This window comes from Salmo salar, chromosome ssa12 (assembly GCF_905237065.1).
Source record: "Salmo salar chromosome ssa12, Ssal_v3.1, whole genome shotgun sequence".
NCBI lineage: Eukaryota > Metazoa > Chordata > Actinopteri > Salmoniformes > Salmonidae > Salmo > Salmo salar.
This window is the reverse complement of record NC_059453.1, coordinates 61897180-61919669: the sequence shown is the minus strand read 5'-3', so window position 1 is coordinate 61919669 and position 22490 is coordinate 61897180. Positions and strand designations below refer to the sequence as shown.

General features: G+C 41.3%; 1 protein-coding gene across 3 annotated transcripts; it reads left to right on the top strand.

Annotated features, from left to right (window-relative positions):
- The first annotated feature begins 11141 nt into the window (after positions 1-11141).
- LOC106565459 (heterogeneous nuclear ribonucleoprotein A1) lies at positions 11142-20484 on the top strand. 3 transcript variants are annotated; one of them, XR_001319669.2, is made up of 12 exons: positions 11142-11336; positions 12018-12134; positions 14961-15107; positions 15280-15490; positions 15618-15695; positions 15788-15829; positions 15972-16043; positions 17591-17755; positions 17873-18076; positions 18224-18293; positions 20154-20255; positions 20387-20484. XR_001319669.2 is itself a non-coding variant. In XM_014132663.2 (11 exons), the coding sequence occupies exons 1-10, from the start codon at positions 11325-11327 to the stop codon at positions 18283-18285; spliced, it is 1110 nt and encodes a 369-aa protein (XP_013988138.1). In that variant the 5' UTR covers positions 11142-11324; the 3' UTR covers positions 18286-18293; positions 18814-19517. The 3 variants fall into 3 exon arrangements, 1 of the variants encoding a protein (XP_013988138.1); XR_001319670.2 differs by lacking the exon at positions 18224-18293; XM_014132663.2 differs by lacking the exons at positions 20154-20255; positions 20387-20484 and adding an exon at positions 18814-19517.
- The last annotated feature ends 2006 nt before the right edge of the window (positions 20485-22490 follow it).

The following is a 22490-nucleotide window of genomic DNA, read 5'->3' as shown; positions in this document are numbered from 1 at the left end:
AAAAAAAACGTATTTTATTTATTAGTAATAGGAAGTTAAGGTGAAATAATTGTTTCAACGTGTTTTTCAAGAAGAGACAGTTCAAGGGTTAAACTAACATGTAACGGGTTGGTGCTTTCTATTTAACCCCATGGCCGGTCAGGAAAGAAGAAGAGCCCACTGTACACCACTCACTCCCCACAGAGGTCTGCCCTGGACTTCAAAAGTCTCAGAGAGGGCCTGCACTATGGTGTGGTGACTATGGTGGTTTCACACTGCGCTGTGGTGTGTGTGTCTTGTGAAAGCGGGATCTTCTGCGTGCCTGGTTAGTAAGTGTGCATACCATGGCATGCACATTTTGTACATACTCACTATGATATACAACACTGTTACCTTGACATCCTCTTCGTGCTAAAATTAGATTATGGATCATAAAAACGTATTTGTTGCAGCTTTCTAGTGACTATACATTAGCTAAAGTACGGCCTCAATTAAGTACAAGACATGACTTTGTGTTACACTCCCATGGGAACTGTCACATTTAGCTCGGATTACCATTCTATGTAAATTAGTTAAATTGAGGTGAGTCAGCTAGAAACACCAGGTGTCATGAACAAAACAGATGAAACATGGAAATCAACATGAGTGACAAGACTCGCCCATTCAACCTCCTGAAGAGGAAGTGCGATCCCTCCTCCTTTCTTCTTCTTTTCTTTCTCCTGTTAGTTGATTCCAGAGGTGGTGAGAGAGTGGGGCGTGGTGGGAATGTGATGGGCCCTGTAGGGTGACAAAGAGAGGCTGGAGGCCAGATCCATCATGTGCCTCCTTCCTACATTCCTCTCTGCCTCTGCCTGAGGCTGGGGAGGGACAGGCTGCAGAGGTGTTTACCTTTACCTAACATAGACAGGACACACAGGAACACACACACATGCCGTTGTGAGAGCGCAAATACACGTGTATGCACATAACGGTTCACATACACATATACACTGCACCATTCACATCCACACAATATGTGTCGACTGTCTTCATCTGGTAGCCAGCTTGTTGTAACTGTTACAGTACAATATTTGCATTACCGAGTCATATATTAGATGTGTGAGGTGGGTTTCTGGTTACAGATGGCCGAGGCAAAGAGGAGTCGTTTTCTCTCTTGATAGTTGTGCACATAAACAACTTTTGACACAGGGCAGGTGCCATGACACACTGCACTGCCAATATATATGTGTGTTTTGTGGTTTGGCATGAAATGTTATGAAATTGAAAGGAATTAGTACAGTATGCATTGGCAGCACTTCATTCAACTTAATAAGCATTGGCAGTACATCGTTCTCTGCTCAATGTTGCCCCCCTGTGGTAATATGAAAGGCAGGCCATGCTCACTCCAAACCCACTGTTGATTTACCATGCAAACTCACATTGACATGTACACTTCAGAATTTGTAAAAAACATATATATAATAAACAAAATGACAGTCAAGCCTAACTAACATTGAGGTGAATTAGATATACATTTTGAGGGAGTTGGGATTACAGGACAGTTGTCTCATGGACCATGAATTGTAGGCTACGCAATCTAGATGTTCTTTGAAAAGCAAGAGCCAGCCTGAAGTTTAGGGCTTTTTCAGCACTTTTCTACGTGAGTTTCTAAACATTCTCATTATTGGACATTGTTTCCATGTCTTTTAACCATCTCCATGAAATTTGTTTGACTAGTTTTAAATGACTCTGGTCTTTGCAGCACAACATAAATGTCAATTTTTATTTAGTATTTGCAAAAACCCATTTAGGTTTAAATGACCAATAATATGTTGCCAATTGTCTACCCAGAATTCCAGTTTGTTTGTCTCTGCAAGTGTAAATAAATATCTGATAAAAGCTGGGGTATTTCTTTCTCCATATGTTATGCAAATGTTATTACATAGGTTTTCTGATTATCAAACACTGACAGTTGCCAATCATTCAATGTTCCTATTCATTTTAAAACATTCAGTCCACAAATGACCAATACTGTCATGTGTTACCGGGTAATAATAATTTTGTTATATTGACATGACACATTATGATACAAGTGAAGTTTATTTCCAAAATGCTATATCCACCAATATTTCACATTTGTGTTTTTTCATCAGTAATGATTGCTTATGGGTACCTTAATGTGTGTGTAAAATATTACTGTTCTCAGATTTTTTATTCATAGTGTTTGATTTATTTTTTATTTTTTGCAAAGCACAATATATCCGTTGTTTAGCTGGAATGTAATGTTTGTATCCTGTATTTGACTGTGATATGTGGTTATCTCACCTAGCTATCTTAAGAGGAATGGATAAGAGCATCTGCTAAATGACTCAAATGTCAAATGTAGATGTTTTGCATACATATCTCATATTACTGTATCGAATATATTTATTTTGTTTTCATTTTTTAAATATTGATGTCACAAATGTATCATTTCTGCAGTTCTTTATTAAAAATGAAGTTATTTCTTACATTTCACTGTAAAACCGAGCAGTACTACTTATTTCTCTGAGAGTGAGGCGGATATATTGCATTTAGCAAGGAAACATGATTATTTTTCTCTCTGAAATGAAACCATCAAGTGATAGATTTGAAACAAATACATGTCTGTCATTGAACAACGCCATGATTAGATAGTGACAAAAACACACCATAATTTCTTTAAATAATAAAAGCTAATTTACCAACATTTCTGAAAATGTATATATAGTGTTTTGGAATGAAACTCTTTAAGTATGGTTGATAGAAATCTAAATGACTTTGATATTAGCCCTTTTATCCAGAAGGGAGCACATTTTTTGCAAAAATGCTGTATATCAAAATACCATAAAGTAGCCGAGCCCAGTCAGCAGTAAAACTATACTGAAAACAGCATAAAAATGGGGATTGATAACAATCCTGAAAGTGAATCTCCTCCCCTTCCTCCACTCCTATACATTGCACTCTTCTGCTTTCTCAGTAATAGGTGGTAAGACTGAGCCAGCCTCCCTCCAGCCAGCCAGAATCGCCCCCAACCCCACCCCACAGTGCCCCAGAGGGAGCCTGATGAGGCAGCAGCACCTGGATGTGAGGCCCAGCAGGTGTGTTGAGCCTGGAGGTCAAGGCTGGGCCCCCTGCCAGGCAGCTCCAGTCCAGCCCCATGTCGAGGGGGCCCAACCCAGCCAGCCAGAAGGTAATTTCCTGTTTCTCTCTCCCTCTCCCTTCATCCTGCAGAGCTACCAAACAGATGGGCTTTTTATTCAGCAGGGGGGCCTCCCCCCGCCTCCCCTTGGTCACCATAGTAACACATCTGACACACATTTTCACATAGTTAAGATGAAAAAGTCTGTTGTGGTCATTAAAAGCAAGAATTCCCCACAGTCTGATGCTGTTTCTACTTATATATATTAGCGATGGGACATTTTCAGGGAGGAACAATTTGTAAGGAACAATTTCTAATGGTAGTTTTAACATAAAATTAAGCAAAGTTTAAATTTGGACATCCACCATTCTGAAATGCCCAGCTGACTACACAGACATGGTTAATTTAGCCATGAGTCTATATCTCAAGCAGTGGACTGGGGAGGATAGGCCAGAGCTGGCTTTGTCATCTCATCAGACCCCACCACAGGCCTCCCAGTGGTGGAAAATGTACCCAATTGTCATACTTGAGTAAAAGTAAAGATACCTTAATAGAAAATGACTTAAGTAAAAGTGAAAGTCACCCAGTAAAATACTACTTGAGTAAAAGTCTACAAGTATCTTACTTTTGATACTTAAGTATCAAAAGTAAATGTAATTGCTAAAATATACTTAAGTATCAAAAGTAAAAGTATAAATAATTTCATATTCCTTATATTAAGCAAACCAGAAGGCACAATATATATATATATATTTATGGATAGCAATGCCCTTCACACTCCAACCTTCAGACATAATATACAAACGAAGCATTTGTGTTTAGTTTAGTGAGTCGCCAGATCAGACGCAGTAAGCATGACCATGGATGTTCTCTTGATAAGCGCCTAGAGAAGCTGGACATGTCTACAGTTCTTACAAATCCGCATCACGCTCTCAGTCTGTTAAACTTTCTGTCTTTGTTTATGGTTGGACGGTTGGTTAGAGGCTACTTTAGGGCAGAAGGAAGGGCAACAATGAGCCACGTACACAGAGCCATGCAGTTCTACATGTCACCGTTAGAGGGCAGATCTACACATAAAGAGTTGGTCCCCAAAAACCCAAGCGAAATGCCTTTATTTTTTTAAACACCTACATAGTATAGTCTCTTCCTTCATAACGTTCTTCTTTGTCTATATGTCATATTCTCAATCTGTCTAATATTATTTTCAGCTCGATACCTGGACTGGAGTTCCATCTGTGCTCTCTGTGAAGACAAGATGTGAAAAGTCTCTCTGACTGCTCTGTTTCATATCCACCACTCTCTGTTAGCGACTAGAATGATTCCACTTACATTCCCAGTTTGACAAAGCATGAATCTGTAATCGAGTTAAAGGTGAAACAGCTTAACTGTCATCCCTACCTGTCTTGTCTCTCTGTCACTTCCATGGTTGGATCCTACTGGATTAGCTGGTAGCTTTGAACCCCACTTTGCACCACATCCCTCCCTCCCCTAGTATCTTTCCTCTCCTACTCCCTCTGCCTTCACCCTTTTTTCACCAATATATTTTTTTTTATCTGAGCTTGTGCAGGGCATGCATTCGCATTGGGCTTTTATTACAGTCGTAGAGATTTAGAATGAAGGGATATATCAGTTCGGAGCACACCGAATTAGTTAACAATGCATTATCTGCTTTTTATGGCAGCTATAACTCTCGTTCTGCCTCTGCTCGGGAGAGAAGGGGAGAGAAGGCAGAGAGGGGGTAGAGATGGAAAGAGAGAGGGGGGGGGGCAGAGAGAGATAATTGAATAAGTAAATCATCAGTTTATAATTGAGCCCGATAGCCACCAAACTGGCCATAGTTGTCAAACAGTTCTCCTTTGTTTCCTGGTTACCCTTTATTAAGTTCACTTGTTGATCAAGACTATAGACTGGTTGATCCAAATGCCGTTTGTTACTTTACTAGTTTCCATTCTTTGAATTGCCTGCAGATGAGGCGACCGTCTGATAATGTCGGGCAGCAGGGAGGCCTCATCCCTGGCAGAGGATGGCTAAGACCATGAAAAGTAAACTGCGTGGTTAGACCAGTCTGGGCGTGAGGAATCTTGACCGTCTTGTTGGATTGGCCAGGTAGAGGATCCAAGGTCCTAGGCCCTCTGATGCACACTTATGAAAGGGGAACCCCCCCTGCAAGGCACCACTCAGAGGAAGGTATGAACCTAGACATTAATCACAGATGCTAGACAACCTCTCTACACTATGTGAGCAATCTTGTTCATCTTGTTGGGTTGAACAAAGAGGAGGCCATGTTCCTGCTGACCTGACAGTTCACCTCAATCCTTTGGTTCATTCACAACCCTTGCTGACGTTTGCTTCTCCACATCTTTTTTAATCAAAGACCAGGTAAGAATTACATTTTTATTATTACAAGAGTTTTGAGTTGTTCCGATTTTTAAGCAAATTACTTTTTAGGGGGGGAGTAGAGGGTGCTTCAAACAACTAAGGTGTATGTAATCTTCCGACTTCAACTGTAGGCCTATGTGAATTAATTATAATGTTATTCTGTATTCAATTGTTACATTGTTGTAATCTCTGATATCAACTGCGAGGCTTTATTAAGTCTCTCAAAAATGTGGAACTAGTCATATTGTGTGTTCTTTTGACAGAATAAATCCATAGGAGGAGAGGACCCACCTTTTTTAAATTAAATACATTTAAAAAATCTAACATCCAAAAGGCCTGTATTTCAAACCATGTGGTGGCTTGTGAACATTAAATTGAGAAATATTTATGTTTTGGACAACAGGATGGTATCAGACAACCAATGAACATCCTCATTGTAAAAGGCATTAAGAAAACATACAGGAAAATTATCTAAAATACTTTTTAAGCCAATTATGCAAGATTCAGGACATCTTTATGGAAGAAGTTTCTGCCTATTTCACCTGCATGGATGCCAATATAGCTGATCAAATTGTTGGTAAGGGAATAAAACTTGAATGTAGGGGCATGATTTGGTGGGTGTTGTGCTGCTAAAAATGGAGGTGCCGTGGACAATTTGGACAATAAGCATGTTGCCTAATGGTTGTTAGTGCTTGAAGCACTTGAATGCATTGCAGTATGTTGAAGTTATAGTGAATCCAAATTCCAATGTTATTCAGATACCCTACTGTAGATAACAAATGGAAAGACGCTATGATAACAATAAAAAAACGTTCACCTCTTGTCGTTGCTCTCTATTATTCCTTTAACAGATATGGGGAATCATATGGTGAATGGTAAAAGTATTGTAGCGAGTAAAGTGGATACCTATGGATGTAAAAACAATCCAAAATGTATTTTTTTTACTGTCGCAAAGCTAACTAAAAAGCAGAATTCCCCAAGTGAGGATGGCCTTCACTTCAGCAGTGATGAATTCATTAACTTCTTCAATGAAAAGATCATGATCATTAGAAAGCAAATTACAGACTCCTCTTTGAATCTGCGTATTTCTCCAAAACATAGTTGTCACGAGTCTGCACAGAACTGCCAGGACCTAAGATCAATGGAGACACTCAAGTTTTTTAATCCTGTATCTCTCGACACATTCACGCAAATAGTGATGGCCTCTAAACCTTCCAGCTGACTACTGGACCCTATTCCAACTAAACTACTGAAAGAGCTACTTCCGGGTGCTTGGCCCTCCTATGTTGAACATAATAAAAGGCTCCCTGTCCACCGGATGTGTACCAAGCTCACTAAAAGTGGCAGTAATAAAGCCTGTCCTGAAAAAGCCAAACCTTGACCCAGAAATGTTTTATAAAACTATCGGCCTACATCTAATCTCCCATTCCTCTCAAAATATTTTGAAAAAGCTGTTGCGCAGCCTTCCTAAAGGCAAGTAATGTATAAAAAACACTTCAGTCTGGTATTAGACCCTATCATAGTACTGAGACTGCACTCATGAAGGTAGTAAATGTCCTTTTAATTGGTTCAGACTAAGGCTCTGCATCTGTCCTCGTGCTCCTAGACCTTACTGCTGCTTTTGACACCATCGATCACCTCATTATTTTGGAGAGATTGGAAACTCTATTTGGTCTGCACGGACAAGTTTTTGCCTGGTTTAGAGCTTATCTGTCGGAAAGATATCAGTTCATCTCTGTGGATGGTTTGTCCTCTGACAAATCAATGGTAAGTTTCGGTGTTCCTCAAGGTTCCGTTTTAGGACCACTATTGTTTTCACTATATGTTCTACCTCTTGGTGATGTCATTCAGAAACACAATGTCAAATTTCACTGCTATGCGGACGACACACAGCTGTACATTTCGATGAAAGATGGTGAAGCCCCAAAACCGCCTACACTGTGTTTCAGACATAAAGAAGTGGATGGCAGCAAATGTTTTACTTTTAAACTCAGACAAAACAGAGATGCTAATTCTAGGTCCCAAGAAACAAAGAGATCTGCTGTTTGATCTGACAATTAATATTGATTTTGTACAGTTGTCTCAAATAAAACTGTGAAGGACCTCTGTGTTACTCTGGACCCTGATCTCTCTTTTGACAAACATATCAAGAATAGTTATAGCGTATTATTATGACTTACTTTCTCATAACTCGCAGTCAGATTACATTTTTTGGGTGGCGGGAACGGGCTTCCATTGATACACCTGGACAACAGCCTGAGGACATGATTGGTGAGGATCCTTCTTCTTCCAATAAAATAACTATGGCTGGGTTAGTCAATGTATAGAAAATGATATGCTTCAAAGCATTGATACTACAGTGGTGCTGACATCTTGTGCTAATAGCAGGACACAATACGAATAAGAATTAATGGAACAGTGATTCATGAAACAGTGATTCTGTACACTCATGCAATGCAGTATTTCACTACCTCAAGTAACAACACATCTCTTCCTAATCCAGGAGGCCTTTATAAAGGTATCAGTGAAGACCATAAAGAAAGTGCTGGAGAGGGTGATGAGGAAGGAGAGGGTGAGGTCTATGAAGAAGGAGAGGGAGAGGGTGAAGTCTATGAAGAAGTAGAGGGAGAAAGTGAGGTCTATGAAGAAGGAGAGGGAGAGGGTGAAGTCTATGAAGAAGGAGAGGGAGAAGGTGAGGTCTATGAAGAAGGAGAGGGTGAAGTCTATGAAGAAGGAGAGGGAGAGGGTGAAGTCTATGAAGAAGTAGAGGGAGAGGGTGAAGTCTATGAAGAAGTAGAGGGAGAAAGTGAGGTCTATGAAGAAGGAGAGGGAGAAAGTGAGGTCTATGAAGAAGGAGAGGGAGAGGGTGAAGTCTATGAAGAAGTAGAGGGAGAAAGTGAGGTCTATGAAGAAGGAGAGGGAGAGGGTGAAGTCTATGAAGAAGGAGAGGGAGAAGGTGAGGTTTATTGAAAAAGTCCTGGTGAGGGCAATGTAGAGCAATTGTTTTAATTTATTTGTTTAATCTTTATTTATCCAGGTTAGTCTCATTGAAATAAAATCTATTTTTCAAAAGAGACTTGGTCCAACCAAGACCAGCAATGATGGTAGCCTCAAGATCCAAACTGAATCATGTTACATTTCACTGTTGTTTCTCTTCACTATTCTGAATTAGTTGAGTGAGACAATAGTGAAACGTAGCGTAATTCAGTGTGGACCCGGAGGTTATGATTGAAATCTAAAATTAACAGTGCAACATATCACTATTGTTTCACTTTACTCATTCAATCTGGCATTCCTCTAATAGACGGGTACTTGGACTGTCTAAAAAATAACCAGTCCAATCAGCGTCCTCTCAGAAATGATGTGCAGGTTTAGAACGAAAACCCACATGGCCAAATTCAGCAGTTTGGATTAGATTGTCTTTTGATCAGTTGAAGTTGATCCAGAAGCTGACAGGTTTTGAGTAATGCCCCACACACAGTAGATACAGGCACAAACCTTTTCAATGAAGAGATGGCCATACTGAATTTGTGAAGCGAAACGGAACAGTTCAGTTTGGATCCAGGCCACTATTTGGAGACTGTATTGCAGAATTTTGTGGAAGCACTATCAGAGGCTCATCATCGCTTCTGGGGAAAGGACCTCTCTAGACCCATTCAACTTCAAAACCAGCAGAGTTGAAGCAAATAGCTTAGAACCCCGGAATCAACCTGACCATCAGATCAAAACACAGCACCTTCAACTCTCCAAGGACCCTACATAAACATCTCTTACCAGTTCAAGCTGAGTGTTGATCAACCTGGCATGCTACTAGTACTGTTAATTATATTGTAAATATTGTAATTGTTTGTGCATTGTAACCAATAGACCATATGCTTCGGAAACAAAATACCTAATAGCAGCTGTTCTGACTTTGACCAATTAGTTATCCTTTTGTGATTATCTTTGATTTCAATACAATGCTCCTGATTATTCAGCTGTGTCCTGATTCTCTGTATAATATATTAGTCCAACCAATTTGCAGTAAACTGAATGAAGTGGGAACACTGACCTATCACTGTGTTGGGGCCGCGGGGGAAATTAGCGATTGGAGAAGATGGCGGAAAAGGACATAAGGAAGAAAGTGGAGAATATTATGAATAAACATGAAGTGGGGGATTACAAAGGCCTTCTGAAAGATCTGGGGAAAGAGAAGATGATGGACAAGAAAAAAAGGAGAACATTGGAAATGGTTATGTGGGAATATGGAATGAGGGATTTCACAGAACTTTTAGAAGAACTTGAGGAAATTGAGAGTGACGAGAGTGAGGATGAATTAGATGTGGTGGCAGGTGCAGTGATGACTGTTGAGAAGAAGTTGAGTGTAGAGGGAGGCAGTGTGGCGAGGAAGGTTGGCGTCAAGTGCAAAAAGAGGGACACGTTCCAGAGGCTCTGAGATGGAACCTGACGAGAGGGTGGATGAAGTTCCTGCAGTGAGGACCGCTGATCCATATATGGTGATAGGTTGGGTGGAGAAGAGGTTGGGGTTGAGTTGGTGAAAGTAACTAGGAGTGGACTAGTGATGATTTATTGTGTTTCTTCAGCCCAGAGGAAGCTGGCACTCCGGATCACTTGATTAGGGACAAGAAATGTGACTTGCTTTGCTCTCCGTAGCAGGGCACCATTGAAAGGAGTGATAACGGGGGTGGCATTAAATGTTGAGGAAGATCAGTTGAAAGTGACGATTCCAGGTGTCTGCGTAGCTTGCCGTTTGGTGCGACGCAGATCCAGTGGAGAGCGTGAGGAAAACGGAGAAGACGTTGTGTGTCCTGTTGAGTTTTGATGTAGTGTCTTTGCCAGATAAGGTTAAGGTAGGAAGTGTAAGTTATCAGGTGAGAGCGTTTGTTCCTAACATACTTCAGTGTTTTAGGTGTCAAGTTCATGGGCATGTTGCATCAGTATGTAGGAGGGAGAGTTCTAGATGTGAGAAGTGTGCAGGATGGCATGAGACAAAGGAATGTGTAATTTTGGTGGAGAAAATTGTGTGTCTTAGTTGTAGGGGTGCCCATGGGGCTGGAAATCGGAGATGTCCAGTGAGAGAAAGGCAGGTTGAGGTTGGTCGGGTGAGAGTAGTACAGAAGGTGTTGTATGCTGAAGCAGTGAAGAGAGTGGTAGAGGAAGATGGTACAGGGTGAGGGACCCTGAGAGGATTCATGTGAGTAGGCAGAGACTAATGGAGAGTGATGGGAAGAATATGTGCTACAGTAAGGTAGGTTTCTTGGCATTCATAGCTATGGTTGTCAATTGTACTGCAGAAATAGATCGAAAGTCACAGAAAATTTGAGGTTGCAGAGAAATACTTGGGACTGCAAGGTTTTACTGCAGAACAGTTACAGGAAGTGTTGAGTGGTAGTGTACTGTCCCGTTGGTCTGGAGTTGGATTAGATAGGGTAAATAGTGGAATGGGGTGGTGTTTTTTTGTATACATTCATTTATAAAAAAAAATTTCGAGAGGTCTAATAGTTGTCAGGGTAATTTTTCCTTTACCCACATTTTATAGTACCGTATCACAAAGAATTTAATGTAGGTAGTCCGTGAATGGCCGCACACTCCAGTACAGTAGGTGGCGGTGTATACACTTTAAATAGGATGCGATCCGCCAACACAATCCCAAAGAACAAGAAGATCACAGTGTTGGAGGGGCGGATCACTATGTTGTTCATTCTGATCACAGTAGTGCTGTTGAGTCTCTAGGCTAGCTCAGTTTACGCTAGCTTGGCAATAGCTCTCGCATGAATTAGCTCGTTTCTATTTACGCTACGGTCGAACGATACAAATTTAAAAAAGAATGTCGAAGGAGGTACGTTTGTTTTGATTACTATTCATTAACGTGCTGATAGGTTGTAGCGTTTGAGTCCGTAACAGTTATGCTATTTGTAGGCGACGCATTCTTACTTCCCTAACGTTAAACATGACAGCAGGCCATTTGATCTGACAGAAGGCCGTTTGATCTGCAGCTGTAAAGGTCTTTGTCAGCATTTGCTATTTAGCGAGTCATCAGTATTTTCACAACTTATTATGAAGATGCATTTTTGTAAACATTCGCCCATTTGTTAACAATTGCAACTGCATTTTTATGGCGCCTGCAAAAAGTAAAGTGTACAGTCCGCCATTATACCTAGCCAGTTAGCTAGTAGAGGGTGCGCGGTGACGCTAGATAGCTAACGTTAGCTCTGCGAGATACGCTTTTGTCGCGGACTTTGAATAAGCAAAAAGCGCTAGTGTATTTGCGTTAAATGAATTTCAAAATGTACACTGCTTGTTAATTGGTATTACTGATAGTTTACTAACTAGCGTTAGCGAAATGGCTTATTCATAGAACGCCTACCAACCCAGGCTCCCGATACGTTAAAGCAGCAGGCCGCATGCGTAACTAGTTAGTAACGGTAGGCCATTTCCGAACGTAGTAGTAGACCTGACATGGCTAGTAATGATGCCCATTTGCTTCTAATCCAGTGTGTTTCCCTCGTATTAATTTCAGTCTCCCCGTGAGCCGGAGCAGCTCCGCAAGCTCTTCATTGGTGGGCTGAGCTTCGAGACCACCGACGAGAGTTTGCGGACCCATTTTGAACGATGGGGATCCCTCACAGATTGTGTGGTGAGTATTGTATATATATTTTTTAATACTGAACAAAAATATAAACTCAACAATTTCATAGTTATTTATGAGTTACTGTTCATAATGAGGAAATACATTCATAGCACTACACACCCTGGTACAATTCCAGGCTGTATCACAACCGGCCATGATTGGGAGTCCCATAGAGCGGCGCACAATTGGCCCAACGTCGTTAGGGTCTGGCCGGGTAGACTCATTGTAAATAAGAATTTGTTCTTTACTGACTTGCCTAGTTAAATAAAAAAATGTACATCTTTTGGTTAAAGATACCTTTAAAAAATGGGCCTCAGGATCATGTCACAGTGTTTTTGTGCTTTCAAATTGCCATTGATATAATACAATGGTGCTTGTCTGTAGCTTATGCCCGCCCATACCATAACCCCACTGTCATCATGGGGCACTCTGTTCACAATGTTGACATCGGAAAACCGCTCGCCCACACAACGCCATACACGTGGTCTGTGGTTGTTATGCTGTTTGGACGTACTTTCAGATTGTCTAAAATGACGTTGGAAGTGGCTTATGTTAGAGAAATTAACATTCAATTATATGGCAACAGTTCTGGTGGACATTCCTGCAGTCAGCATGCCAATTGCACGCTCCCTCAACTTGAGACATCTGTGGCATTGTGTTGTGACAACTGCACATTTTAGTGGCCAATTGTCCCCAACCCAAAGTTTACATGTAATGATCATGCTGTTTAGTCAGCTTCTTGATATGCCACACCTGTCAGATGGATGGATTATCTTGGCAAAGGAGAAATGCTCACTAACAGGGATGTAAACAAATTTGTGCACCAAATTTGAGAAGGCTTTTGTGCTTATGGGACATTTCTGGGATCTTTTATTTTAGCTCGTGACACAGGAAATCAACACTTTACATGTTGCGTTGATATTTGTGTGTAAAATATATACATGCGTGCATACACACACACACTCTCTCTCTCTACTGTTCAAAAGTTTAGGGTCACTTAGAAATGTCCTTGTTTTTTAAAGAAAAGCCCCCCCAAAAAATTGTCAATTTAAAAAAAAATAACATCCATTTGATCAGCAATACAGTGTAGACTTTGTTAATGTTGTAAATGACTATTGTAGCTGGATTTTTTTTCTTTAATTCTTTTTCTTTAATGGAATATCTACATAGGCGTACAGGGGCCCATTATCAGCAACCATCACTCCTGTGTTCCAATGGCACGTTGTGTTAGCCAATCCAAGTTTATCATTTTAAACGGCTAATTGATCATTAGAGAACCCTTTTGCAATTATGTTAGCACAGCTGAGAACTGTTCTTATTTAAAGAAGCAATAAAACTGGCCTCAGACTAGTTGAGTATCTGGAGCATCAGCATTTGTGGGTTCGATTACAGACTCAAATGGCCAGAAACAAAGAACCTTCTTCTGAAACTCGTCAGTCTATTCTTGTTCTGAGCAATGAAGGCTATTCCATGCGAGAAATTGCCAAGAAACTGAAGATCTCGTACAACGCTATGTAATACTCCCTTCACAGAACAGCGCAAACTGGCTCATACCAGACTAGAAAGAGGAGTGGGAGGCCCCAGTGCACAACTGAGCAAGCGGACAAGTGCATTAGTGTCTAGTTTGAGAAACAGACACCTCACAAGTCCTCAACTGGCAGCTTCATTAAATAGTACCCGCAAAACACCAGTCTAAACTTCAACAGTGAAGAGGCAACTCCGGGATGCAGAGTTCCTCTGTCCAGTGTTTGTGTTCTTTTGCCCATCTTAAAATTTTATTTTTATTGGCCAGTCTGAGAGATGGCTTTTTCTTTGCAACTCTGCTTAGGCCAGCATCCTGGAGTCGCCTCTTCACTGTTGACATTCAGACGGGTGTTTAACTGAGGTAGTCACCTGGAATGCATTTCAATTAACAGGTGTGCCTTTAAGTTAATTTGTGGAATTTCTTTCCTCAATGCGTTTGAGCCAATCATTTGTGACAAGGTGGCATACAGAAGATGGCCCTATTTGGTAAAATACCAAGTCCATATTATGGCAAGAACAACTCAAATAAGAAAAGATAAACGACAGCCCATCATTACTTTAAGACATGAAGGAAGTGAATCTGGAAAATTTCAAGAACTTTGACAGTTTCTTCACACGCAATTGCAAAAACCAGCAAGCGCTATGATGACACTGGTTCTCATGAGGACCACCACAGGAAAGGAAAACCCAGAGTTACCTATCCTCTGCTGCAGAGGATAGGTTCATTAGATTTGCCAGCCTCAGATTGCAGCCCAAATAAATGCTTCACAGAGTTCAAGTAGCAGACACATCTCAACATCAACTGTTCAGAGGAGACGGCGTGAATCAGGCCTTCATGGTCAAATTGCTGCAAAGAAACCATTACTAAAGGACACCAAGAAGAAGAAGATACTTGCTTGGGCCAAGAAACATGAGCAATGGACATTAGACCGGTGGAAATCTGTCTGAGTCCAAATTTGAGTTGAACTGCAGAGTGAAGGAAAAGCAGCCAACAAGTGCACAGCGTATGTCAGAACTCCTTCAAGACTGTTGGAAAAGCATTCCAGGTGAAGCTGGTTGAGAGAATGCCAAGAGTGTGCAAAGCTGTCATCAAGGCAAAGGGTGGCTACTTTGAAGAATCTAAAATGTATTTTGATTTAACACTTTTTGGTTACTAAATGATTCCATGTGTGTTATTTCATAGTGGTGATGTATTCACTATTCTACAATGTAGAAAATAGTCCAAATAAACTTTTGACTGGTACTTTACATATTATGGTCTTTTGTAATTATATCAGCAAATTAACGGTTCAATTCCGAATTCCTCAGGTAATGAAAGATCCAGTCACAAAGAGATCGAGGGGCTTTGGCTTTGTCACTTACAGCTCTGTGGATGAAGTTGATGCATCAATGGAGGCTCGTCCTCATAAGGTTGATGGCCGCCAAGTGGAGCCCAAGAGAGCGGTGTCCAGAGAGGTGAGCGATGTCTGATGTAACTACAAAACATAGAAATCTCCCAGTTTCACATATGTTGGGGTGGTGCTGGAGTTTCTGAATTTGAAGTGGAATTGTTTTTAATTTCCTTTTGAGTATCTTCTGTTTGTCTTTTGAAGTGATTTTAATATTTTGAATGGCATGTGTTGGACAGGATTCCTCAAGGCCAGGTGCTCACACCACTGTGAAGAAGATCTTTGTGGGTGGCATCAAGGAGGACACAGAGGAGCATCACCTTAGGGACTACTTTGATCAATTTGGCAAGATCGAAGTCATCGACATCATGACTGATAGGACCAGCGGGAAGAAGAGGGGGTTTGCCTTTGTTACATTTGATGATCATGATGCAGTCGATAGGATTGTCAGTAAGTTCTCAAGTCAACACCATTGATACAGAAAAGCTGCTATTGTGTATTTAGATGTTTTTTTGTTGTTTTTTTTCCCAAGTAATTTACTGTTCTGTTTTTAACAATCTCTTTTCTCCGCTTACAGTCCAGAAGTATCATACAGTGAATGGTCACAACTGTGAAGTGAGAAAGGCTTTGTCAAAGGAAGACATGAACCGGTCCGGTATGTATTGTAGCAGTTGATTCCCAACAACAACTGAAGCTTTAGATGTGATGTTGAGAAAGTGACTGACCTGTTTGATGTCTGAATTTCAGGGCCAAGAGGTGGAAACTTTGGTAGAGGTGGCGGATATGGAGGTATGAGCACGCAGGGGTTTTTATTTCCTTTTAAACCATATTCAACCTTGTTCTGTAGGGAATTTAATTTATTAGTTGGTTTCCCAGGTGCAATGCAGGCTTCAAGTTATTCTTACATCTGTAACGATAATTTTTTTTCTAGGTGGTTTTGGTGGAGGGAGAGGAGGTGGAGGATATGGTGATAACGATGGATACAATAACTATGGAGGCAATGGTGAGTTCTTCTCCTGTGTTTTTTCTAGATATTGTAAAATAAAATGTGGGCCATGTTTTCGGGAGGAGTTACCAGTTTGTCCAAAAGCTTAACCTGTTGAGGACAGACGTTCCGTTAGCGGAACCCCTAGCCAACAGCCAATGGCATCGCACGGCGCGAAATACAAAACCAACTAAAATACCACAATTCAATTTTCTCAAACAATCGACTATTTTACACCATTTTAAAGATAAGACTCTCGTTAATCTAACCACATTGTCCGATTTCAAAAAGGCTTTACAGCGAAAGCAAAACATTAGATTATGTTAGGAGAGTACATAGACACAAATAATCACACAGCCATTTTCCAAGCAAGCATATATGTCACATAAACCCAAACCACAGCTAAATGCAGCACTATCCTTTGATGATCTTCATCAGATGACGCTCCTAGGACATTATGTTATACAATACATGCATGTTTTGTTCAATCAAGTTCATATTTATATCAAAAACCAGCTTTTTACATTAGCATGTGATGTTCAGAACTAGCATACCCACCGAAAACGTCCGGTGAATTTACTAAATTACTCATGATAAACGTTGACAAAATACATAATTATTTTAAGAATTATAGATACAGAACTCCTTTATGCAATCGCTATGTCCGATTTTAAAATAGCTTTTCGGCGAAAGCACATTTTGCAATATTCTGAGTACATAGCTCGGCCATCACAGGCTAGCTAATTTGACACCCACCAAGTTTGGGGCTCACTAAACTCAGAATTACTATTAGAAAAATTGGATTACCTTTGCTGTTCTTCGTCAGAATGCACTCCCAGGACTTCTACTTCAACAACAAATGTTGTTTTGGTTCCAAATAATCCATAGTTATATCCAAATACCTCCGTTTTGTTCGTGCGTTCAGGTCACTATCCGAAGGGTAACGCGCGAGCGCAATTCGTGACAAAAAAAATCTAAATATTCCATTACCGTACTTAGAAGCATGTCAAACGCTGTTTAAAATCAATTTTTATGCTATTTTTCACGTAAAATAGCGATAATATTCCAACCGGGCAACGTTGTATTCATTCAAAGGCTGAAAGAAAAAAAGAAGTCTTGTGACCGTGCATCTCAGTCTCACTGTCCCCAGGCTGACCACTTACAAACAGAGCTGTTGTACTTTGCCCAGAGACAGCAGACACCCCATTCCACTTTCTGGCGGCTTTAGAGAGCCAATGGAAGCCTTAGAAAGTGTCACGTTACAGCACAGATGCTGTAATGTCGATAGAGATGCAACAGAAGGACAACAAATTGTCAGACAGGGCACTTCCTGTATGGAATCTTCTCAGGTTTTGGTCTGCCATATGAGTTCTGTTATACTCAGACACCATTCAAACAGTTTTAGAAACTTTAGAGTGTTTTCTATCCAAATCTACTAATTATATGCATATTCTAGTTTCTGGGCAGGAATAGTAACCAGATTAAATCGGGTACGTTTTTTATCCGGCCGTGAAAATACTGCCCCCTATCCCAAAGAAGTTAACTTGTTTGACATATTTCCTTAGGTGGCGGCTATGGTGGAGGTCCTGGCGGGTATGGTGGTGGCAACCGGGGCTATGGCGGGGGAGGCGGTGGCGGTTATGGTAACCAGGGTGGCAGCTATGGAGGAGGAGGAGGAGGATACGACAACTACAACAATGGAGGTGGTGGTGGTGGAAGCTACAGAGGTGGTAGGTCAACCAAGCAATGGTGCGCTGCACATATACATCACTTAGTTTTGTATCAGGATAGCTGTGTGTGATGGATAGCTTGGAATTTAAAACTCCTCTATCTGTGTCCTCTTGCAGGTAACTACGGAGCTAGTAGTGGTGGTGGGAGCAGCAGTGGAAGTGGAGGTGGTGGTGGAGACTACAATGACTTTGGAAATTACAACAGCCAGTCGTCCTCCAGCTACGGCCCAATGAAAGGAGGTGGCGGCTATAGCGGCGGCAGTGGAGGGGGCCGGAGCAGCGGCCCATATGGTGGTGGTGGTGGTGGTGTTGGTGGTGGTGGTAAGTCCCATGTTGTTACACTTCCCCTTGAAGTAAGTAAGAACTGAGCCTAAGTCCCTGGATTTGTAAGGGAGGAAAATATAGGCGTTTCCCTAGTAGCTAGTCCCTTGAGTTGAGCACTTACGTAAGGCCTGGCCCATTCTGCAGGTGGTTACGGAGGAGGCTCCGGTGGTGGATATGGAGGGGGCTCCGGAGGTCGAAGGTTCTAGGTTCTGAGGTAAGCACTGTACTGAAAAAATTGCACTGCACCTCTAGATTGGACTGTTAAATGTAGTTTTGGAGTCCGTACATGGGAGGAATTGAGATTGCCATTTCCACTATGTGGCTTCCTTGGCACAGCCTAGTCCATGATGCAGCATAGTTGTTTTTAGAAAACAAAGCACTCCCTTTACATATGGCCAGTAGGCCTAGGCTCGAGGGCAATCATATACCGTGATACATGTGCTGAAATTGATTGTCTGAGTTCTGTATGGGGGATCCAGCAGCAAACCTTTACTTTCACAGAATCTACCATCTATTGAGCCCCTTGGCATATATGGATTGGACTGAGTTCGAAACATCCCCCCCAACTCCACACACACAATCTGCCCTCCTTGTCTTTGCTATGCAGTGCAACGGGCTTGAATTGAAGGCTTGCTCCTGGCTTTTCTCCTCTTGACCCCACTCAAATGTAGCTGATAATGACGAAAGAAGGAAGGTGCAAAAGTTTAACAATGTTGTTCCGTATTGTCCAACAGGCTACAGTACTTAGGAGAGGAGAGCCAGAGAGGTGACAGGGAAAGGAAGCAGCAGGTTTACCCCCTAGATCTGCTCAGCCAAGCACAGTTGTGGCAGGTTTACATCTGCCACATGAAGAGAAATGTACAGTAGAAAAGGAAAAATCATGTGGAGAGGGAGGGAAGGGAATGGGTGGGTCCTTTTCAAACCGTTCTTGTCAAATGCTTCCCAGCAGGATTATATTATTTTGTAGTTTTGCTGTTTTTGTCTTTGAAGTGTAAAGCATTCCACTAAGGTTTTATGTAGGTATTTTGATTTTCCCCGCACCTATAGGGTGTTTTAAAGATGTAACCGCCACCAAATCAAGATTAAATAAACCGCTTTTCAGTTTTGTTTTTTTACATTGTGTATTTTGATTGATGGGTTCCTGTTGATTGTGTTACATGAGATGAGTAGTCCTCAACAGATGAGTAGATGGTATGAAGTGTAATTGGAAAATCCTCAGAGTACTTGCGTTATGTTCCATATTCAGTATCAAAGCATGTCATTGTTTAGAAAAGTGCATTTTTGTTTAGATAGTTTACCTCAATGCCTATGGTGAAAATACCCTGCTTGCATACAGAGGTCAAAGGCCTTTGTGCTTCTGGGCCGCCGGGCCGGTTTCTCCCCTAAAGTTTAGCATTGTTGCCACTGGACAAAATAAAAGTTTGCTTAATGGCTTTTCTGTTGGCTCATAGCTTCACAATCAATTGGAGTCTAGCTTACACACAGAACTTGAGACTAGCCTATCAATTGGAGGAGCCAGCTGAGAGGCTAGTCATTGGGAGGAACCAGCTAAGGGAGAGAAGTAGCAAGATCCCCGCGAGGAGCCAGTGAAGCAGGGGACAGCAGCAGTCTTTGAGTACAGATGGTTGCTCTTGTAAGACTAGCGAGAGGCAGCTCGAGAAAGGAAGGGGTATTTTTATATACCATGCTGGTAGGTAAGAAGAGATTTTTGATCAACTCTTGTATTTGTAACACTCACCTTTTTGAAAATGTTAGCAGTCCATGTTAAGTCTCAGGGTAAATTCACTAACATGGGCTCCATAGGCATTTTATTCCAGCAAAGGTATTTAATCTTAGAATAAGAGGGCTATAGATTTAGTTAACTACCAGTGTTTTTGGTTGCCCAATTACCTGAATGATGCAAACCTTGACTGCTACTCAACTGCATTTGTGACAACATAAGTGGCCGGATATCCTCAACATTAATGACTAGATCTGGTTACACTAATGTTGGTAGTGCATGAAAATCTAGAATAAAGTCACTCAGTAGCACTAAAAATGTATGTACTTGCTCTAATATCTCTCTCATTTTCAGGAATGTAAGATGTCTGCACTAGTGCACCTCGCATGCACCTTATCTTGAACCTCTACACCTGTACTGAGATGACCAGCGGTTGCAGGACCCATTATGACATGGGTATGCTGGATTTATTTTTAAACATTTTTGCATTTTTATGATTGCTCTCTTTTTCTGCTTTGTGCAGGCCAAATATCAGATTATTTAAAGATGAGGTGTGGTTTTAATTGCTTTAATGTTTTGTCTTTCAGTGTCATTTTAAATGGACAGAAGGGACACTACAGGAATGCTGCTGGACAGTTTTAAACTTTTGTACTAACTTGCAATAAAATGTTTTTTTTTTTTTTTTTAAGCATTTGTCTTTATTGTAAACACTTATGAGGATCTGGTGTGTTTTTCCAAAGTAAATCTTGATTGTATGTGGTGTAGAGGCAGTTCATTCTGTATAGACAGCTGTATGTGGTGCAGAGGGACATTTATTTGAGGTTTTTATCACCTATTTCCAACCTATTTGCTGAATGTCAAATTCCTGTGTAAGGGGTTTAACGGAAGTGGAGTAAGGAGAGGTATGATGTAGAGTAGCGGTAGCATTTTCAGACAAAGAATGCATGATGTTGTGAAGACATGCAAGGTAAGTGGAGAAACCCTGCCACGGCTCATAACATGGCAAGTTAAACAGTTGGCAGTTACTGAACTGCTGACAATAAGCAGTCTAATAACAAGTCATGTTTTCCTGTGTTAGGACATCATTCTAACAAGGAGTCTATAAACCTTTATTGTATATTTATATAGCACTTTTCATTACAAGTAGAATCTGTTGCTTTAAACAAACAAATGTAGGGATCTGGCAGTTCATTATGGCACAATAGTCTGCTTGCCTTGCTAACAGGGTAGTGGCTCAACCCCTCTCCAGTTGTTCTCCTTTGCTACTATACTGAGGAAAAATATAAACGCAACATGCAACAATTTTTAAAGGGCAGTATTGAGAGAGATTCAGTAGGCCCTAACCTATGGATTTCACATGACTGGGATATAGATATGGAACACGCTGTCAATCCACAGCATCCCTAATATGCTCAATGGTGACGTGTCTGGTGAGTATGGCCATGGAAGAACTGGGACATTTTCAGCTTCCAGGAATTGCATTCTCATGCTGAGACATGACGGGATGGAGGCGGATGAATGGCACGACAATGGGCCTCAGGATCTCATCACGGTACAGAATCTCTGTGCACTCAAATTGGCATCAGTAAAATGCAATTGTGTTTGTTGTCTGTAGCTAATGTCTGCCCATACCATAACCCCACCGCCACCCATGGGGTACTGTTCACAACGTTGACATCAGCAAACCGCTCGCCCACACGACACCATACACGTGGTCTGCGGTTGTGAGGCCGCTTGGACGTATTGCCAAATTCACAAAAAGGACGTTGGAGGCAGCTTATGGCAGAAAAAGAAACAGTAAATTCTCTGGCAACAGCTCTGGTGGACATTTTTTGCGGTCAGCATACCTTTTGCACGCAAAACTGCACATGTTAGAGTGGTCTGTGTAATTATAATGCTGTTTAATCAGCTTCTTGATATACCACACCTGTAAGGTGGATGAATTATCTTGGGAAAGGATAAATGCTCACAAACAGGGATGTAAACAAATTTGTGCACAGAATTTGAGAGAAATAAACTTTTTGTGCGTATGAAAAATGTCTGGGATATTTTCTTTCAGCTCATGAAACATGGGACCAACACTTTACATGTTGCGTTTATATTTTTGTTCAGTGTATGTTGGTGGCAGTGATGGCTTAATCCTAGTAGTAGTTCTCAAGGATTTTGCAGTGTGCCTGATATTGGGGTGTTGGCACACAACGACTTCAGATGGGTAATATAGCCACCCATGCAAGATTTCTGGCTATTCAATCATCCCTTGGTCCCTTAAATCAATACATTTCTAGCATTAGGAGGCTGAAGAAATTTGCTCCTAAGACCCTCCTGATCTTTTAAAGATACACCTGTCGGGCTGTATCTCCGCCTGGTATGGCAATTGCATCGTCCGCAACAGCAGGGCTCTCCAGATGGTGGTACGGTCAGCCCAACGCATCACTAGGTGCACACTGTGTGCCCTCCAGGACATCTACAGCACCCATTGTCACGTGAAGGCCAAGAAGATAATCAAGGACCTATGCCACCCGAGCCACGGTCTGTTCACCCTGCCACAGCGTATTTTGCTCTGCTCATACAGTGGTGTAAAGTACTTAAGTAAAAACACTTTAAAGTACTACTTATGTAGTTTTTTTTAGGGTATCTGTAGTTCACTATTTATATTTTTGACAACTTTTACTTCACTATATTCCTAAAGAA